Here is a 6000-nt window from a genome sequence, read left to right as displayed (position 1 = left end):
ATAGAGATTCCAATCTCCCATACCTAGTGCTGTATAGAACTCTCCCTCGTAGCTCAAGCAAACAACCTAAAATTCCATGTGCTTTGATTTTCTTGATTGCTTCTGTGAAGATCACAATGAAGAGGTTCCATGACTTGCACTCTTGTTTAGCCCTTTAAGTATGTCATGAATCATGTATACCCATGGTAGCTCTTTAGTCCAACATCTCTTCAGTAGTTCACCTCTTAGTGCCTTGCACTCTTGCTCAAGATTGAGAAGCTAAAGTTCACCCTTCTCCTTGGAATTTATTAAGGACTCCATCAATATTGGAGCTAAGCATTTGCTCTTGCTCCCAAATCCCTAGAGAAATCTTCCTACCATGGAGTCCTAATCTTTTTGGGAATTTTAGTTCCATTGAATCAATGAAAGATAAAAAACTAGGGTCGAGTAAATCAATACCTTCAAAGCCTTCACCTTGACATGCAACAACTAGTTGACAAGGATCCAACTCTTAATCTTGACTCTAGTTCTCTCAAGGACCCACTTGGTTTATTCTGATTTGTTCACTTCAATACCTGCTAGGTGTCCCAGGTATTTGAGTATCTAAGGAATATTCTTTTTCTATTGGTTACTTGGCCCTTTCAATTATAATTAAGGAGGTATTTCTCAAATATACTTATGAGAGAGAACTTTTTGCAATTAATGATGAAGCTTGCTACCTCACTATAGAGGTCCAATAGCTCCCTGGCCTTTTCAATATTTGACTTACGACTTACCATCCCTCACCCTCTTCATCTTTGGAGTCCACAATCTTTTTGCCCTTGCTTTGATCTTGGCCACTCCAACCATTAAGATTTTTGCACATGCTTATTTTCATCCTCCTCTTCATTAAGTTTGGGGCATTCTTAATAGTAATGCCCCCACAACCCATAGCAAAAATAGGATTCCCCTAATTTGCTCTAGACTAGTTTGACTCTAAGATCACCCACATAAGGAATATCAAGATCCACAAAATCAAGTTTCTTCTCCTCAATATTCCATAAAAGACATATCCTATTTCTAAAGGGATTTGCTAGTAGCATGATGTACAAGGGCTTCCTTAGGCCTTTTGCGATGTTCAGGAGCATTTTCCAAAAATATGTTGCAAGATCCAGGATTTCAACCCAAATACCGGCTTTCCCATGCCATGATATATCCTTCGATTTGAGTGTCACCTTCTTGGATAGGCCCTTTGGCCCTTTGCTCTCTCCTCTATGTTCTTCTAAAGTGCTACAACCAAAATCTTAGAAATCACCTGTAAGGGTTGGCCTCAAGTCAAAGCCTGAACTCTTCTTGCATACTAAGGGACTTATTGACCATCGAAGGACTACTATCTTGACTATCGCTAGCTTGGCTAGGCGTAGTGGACTCTGTTTCAAACTCACTTCTCATTCGCTCGTGAGATGGGGCAATGGAATCACCTATAGCATTGATCCCCTCCTCAAAGGAGTCCACCATATTTGCATCATTAGTGCTGTAGCTTGGCCAAGTGCAATTGAATCAAATTCAGACTCACTTCTCTTTTGCTTGTGAGATAGGGTGGCAACATCACCTACAACATTGATCCCCTCCTTTAGAACACTTTGCCATATTTGTATCAGTGGTGCTGGACCTGCTCTTCAGAAGACCCCGAGTCCAAACATTGTTTGCATGCAATGCAAGGTTGACTATGTGGAGTATGGGACATGAATGAGAATTAATGATATTTAATAATATCTAGCAATCATAATGATACGCTAATTAATTAGGGCTAACGCCCAACCACTATTTCTGCTCATTCACCGTGCTAGGGTAGAATTTGTGATTATGTTATTGCATTATTAAAGAGATGGTATTTTTAATATGAAAGATGATAGATTTTAAGTTGCCTAGGTCCCCTATGTGGGTGAGGCAACTCAAGGCTAGAGTGTCCAAGGCATTCGAGCTGCACCCTCTATGGACGCACACTTCTAGCATATCCCCCTTCATCAGTCCACTAATAATTTATAAAATGGTTGCATCACTAATAAATCAAAATTTTAGGAAATGTATTAATAAATAAAAAATGGTTGCATCACTAATAAATCAAAATTTTAGGAAATGTATTAATAAATCAAAATTTTAGGAAATGTATATCTCTCGCAGGAACTCTGCGATGACTTGGCGCAAGCTTTCAGTCCCCGTTCACGAACGAGAAAGAGGCCCGGCATACCTCCCCCCCTCTTCGCAAGCAACAGACCATGGCTATGGTGAAACGGGAGCTTGACCGGGGATCAGATGGCAGCAGCTACGAGAGGAGCCTCTCCAGACTTACCATCATGTGCCTTCGAGTGGCTTCCGAGAGCATGCAAAATGTGCAAGCCTGGCGACGGCAGAAACGCACAATGGAGCACTTTCCTGCTCACCTCGCGCAATCTCTCTTCCATCGCCTCCTACGAGCTGGCCTTCTCAACGCTCCTCTGCTAGAGTATGCAATCCATTCCTTTGGTTGTCATTCGTTCCTTACCTAAGGCAGAGCAGATTTGTGATCTCTCAATGGGATCTTGTTTTCCTATTTTGCACCCATTCATATATCATCATTCTGTTTTCCATCCATTCGAACTATCCAACAGTGGCAATGTAGCAATGCATATCGTTTGTGTATCTGTGCCTTCAGATGTACATGTGTTCGATAGGGTTCTGCTGATGTATCAACGGAATTATAGTATCGATGAAATTATAGCCCTTATATCTCAAATATTACAGTACGACTGCAAGAAGTTGTAGACATTTTCCCATGCAGGGAAAGGGCCTCTTTTCCCTTGTTTTCCGTATAGTGTTCAACATCATAAGCTTTTGCTCAGAAGGCGCAGCATACCTAGCTTGGTGAATTTGCAGCTTCCTGGCCCCAACTGCACCTAGCTAGGTACGCATTTCCTTATCACAGAAGCTCATGATGTTGTTGTGATTTGCAATGTGGGAATTACAGTGGGAATTTGTCTAAATCTTCTGGTGGAGTTACTGAGAAGCCACAGCATAATCCATAGGCCCAGCACACATATTGACTTACGTGTGTATTTATGCATGAAGCAACTTAAAATCCACCTGCAAGAAGGTATTCTCTGTGTAGGGTTGGCTGCCCCTAGGGTTCAATCTGGCTATTCATCTCCCTCACCTGCTGATTGGATATAAGGCTCAGGTGCAGAACCAGTTTGAAAAAATGCTGCAGGTCTTTCCCTCAAGTTGTTGGTCTCTTCCTTTTTTGGGTTTGCTATTTACCTATGCATTCAGCTGGTCACTGCATGGATGTCTACCTTTCCACTACATTTTTGACCTTTTTATTGGGCATTTTCTAAAGGCTCTTCCAAGATAGCATCGAGGAGGTGGATGTATGCAGCGAAGCCTGTGTTGATTCTGAATGGTTTGCTTACTTTGGCGATTTTCACTTTTTACGTGTTCTGGAAGCTGCTGATTGCAGATCAATCACAAATTTTGCCCTTCTGCAGTTGAAAGGCATGTTCTGCGTTCTTCTCAATGTGGAAGTTGTTGTTCCATAAGTTTCTCTCTGATAAATGAGGCCAGGCTGTGTGTGTATATATAACAGTGCTTTGAATATTTTACCTTGAATTGATAATAATGATGATATTATCATGACAACAACATTTTGTCAAAATTTGCAGGGTTGGATACTCTGGTTCAGCTAAATTTGTCACGCTGTACTAGGGTCACAGACGAGGGACTGGAATACATCAAATCCTTAACTAATCTACAAAAGCTTGGAATATCTGAGACCGGAGTTACAGAGAAAGGTTTATGCAACCTTCTATCTTTCAAGTCGCTTCAATATTTGGATCTAGGAGGTCTCCCGGTCACTGATTCTATTTTCTCCTCTTTACTTGTAAGATATAATTTTCCTTGAATTGTGTTTCTTTGATGGAACAATTAATCAGCTCAAGCCTTTTGTTTGAAAGTTTTACTTTTTCATGTTTGTCAAATGTAGCACTGTTATAGCTGTAGAAAACTGAAGTATGTAATGAACTTCTTCCTCATACAATATCTACAAGTCATGGAGAGAACCTTTGATTAACCAGTCACAAGCCATCCTTTGCATTAGTGATAATCTTAGTGATAATCAGCTTTCTGCAAAGGAAGCATTCTAACATGATATGGGTTATTGTTACCCCCCCTACCTGGACTCTTGTTGTATGACCTTAAGGTTGACTGTGATCATGTGGCTGCAACAGCAGCAAATTATTGTGTGCAGGCAAGAAAGGTTTACAAAGTGATGAGACATGGGCACATGTGAAGAATTCCATGCAATGATCTTAAGTGATTGAAAACAGGTCGCACATTCTAATATTGGTTGTTGTGGGGACAAAGGCTTGGGCAAGTGATTGAAAGCAGGTTGCACATTCTAATATTGGTTTGTTGTGGGGATGAGAGCTTGGGCAAGTGATTACCTTCATTGTGCAGATGACTTTGCCTTTGAGCTTTATTACCCATACAGTTGGGACAATGTGCTTCTAGCTCTTCTATGATGAAGCATTGCGCTGACTGGCCTCTGATAAGACAAGGCAGTCTTTGCTGAGAACCCTACTTCTATTTGTCTAGTATCTACCCTTCCTCCCTTCGCCCCACTTGTTCCACCCACCCCACCAATCCCTCATCAGCAGGAGTGTACCTTGTTTGGTACAAGACAACCCTTTGTGACTTTGGTATCAATGAGTTGCTAGAGCTTTCAGCAGGCCCCTTAGCGTGTTATCAAGCATAATTAGGGGTAGTGGAGATCTCATAGTCACAGTGCCACCGGTCAATGATGAAAGTTTGCATCATTCTAAACTCTACAGGAGGGTATGTTGGACTAGTCTATTAGACCTTTGATGGACTTTGGTTCTCAAGCCCACCTCATCTTTGTAGAGTCATTAGAGATTGCAAGCTTGGTCCACATCTGTGAGTTGCCCAATGATAGGTGAATGTAGAGGCCTAGTTGACATGACCTTATGACCGTTCGACCATTTAGATTGGGGATAATGGAGCTACACATCACATAACTTCGCTCGATGACATTTTTTTCTCTAGAGTCCCTATGGCGGAGAATGTTCAATGTGGAAACAAATCCTTAGCCAAGATTCAAGGCATCGGTCATGTTAAGTTTGACATTGACGAAGGCCTTGATCTTGCTTCATTGGACGATGTTTACCATGTCCCCAAGGTTGGGGTGAACCTTTTTATCCATCCCTTAGCTTTGCCATTTGGGGAAAGCAGTTTGCTTTACAACTATAGTTGAGGTACTCGATACCAAGGACTGGTCAAGCCAATGACATCTATCTATCTGATGATATAGTTTCTCTCCCAGCCAACCTGTGAGGGTTGTTGAGTTCCATAGACTACATATCCTAGCTTGGATGGATAGAAAGGTTCCCTTAGCTTGGGGTAAACCTTTTTATCCATCTATTAGCTTTGCCATATGGGGAGAGTAATCTTCTTAACAACTATAGTTGAGGTGCTCGATACCAAATATTGGTTTAGTGATTGCTTGTGGTGAGATACAAGCTAATGTCATCTATATGGTGTTGCAATTTCTCTCCTAGCCGACCTTTGAGGGCTCTGAGTTCCATAGACCACATGCCCTATATTGCTAGAAATACTATGAATGAGGAGCATCTGTGGCATTTTTTGCTTTGGACACCTTGGATATGACTCTTTTTACAAGTTGCCATGCCATTAGATTGTTGAAGGCCTTCCACACCTAAAACTATTCAAGGACATTTGGAAAGGATGCCAGCTGGGAAAACAACATGACACAACCACATTCTTAGAAGATTATGTCTTGACATTGGCTTTAGCCCTTGGCATTGAGATTGGGCAACTTGTATTCAGTTCATTGATTGTGTATTCAGCATACAGTCTGTAAAAACAGGGCAGCCCCTTGTCATTGATGCCTCTTGCTTAGTGGTGATGCATAAATCATGCCCATTCATGCTTGGTTGATGCCCATACATTCGAGGATGCTTAGCCATTGCT

The 6000-nt window shown here is 41.5% G+C and overlaps 1 protein-coding gene across 4 annotated transcripts in view; it reads left to right on the top strand.

Moving 5' to 3' along the window:
• The first annotated feature begins 2122 nt into the window (after window positions 1–2122).
• The window catches only part of LOC148029758 (uncharacterized), a 39423-nt gene continuing 35545 nt past the window's right edge, over window positions 2123–6000 (top strand). For all 4 annotated transcript variants that reach the window (XM_087686071.1, XM_087686068.1, XM_087686069.1 and 1 more), the window contains exons 1-3: window positions 2123–2464; window positions 3335–3489; window positions 3657–3874. In XM_087686071.1, the coding sequence (XP_087542197.1) occupies window positions 2238–2464; window positions 3335–3489; window positions 3657–3874 (600 nt within the window). In that variant the 5' untranslated portion in view covers window positions 2123–2237. The remainder of the gene's footprint in view (window positions 2465–3334; window positions 3490–3656; window positions 3875–6000) is intronic.

This window comes from Lygodium microphyllum, chromosome 10, assembly GCF_053477565.2.
Source record: "Lygodium microphyllum isolate KBCC chromosome 10, Lygodium_microphyllum_v1.1.10, whole genome shotgun sequence".
NCBI lineage: Eukaryota > Viridiplantae > Streptophyta > Polypodiopsida > Schizaeales > Lygodiaceae > Lygodium > Lygodium microphyllum.
Note: the sequence above shows the minus strand (reverse complement) of the source record. Positions and strands in the feature narration are given on the sequence as shown.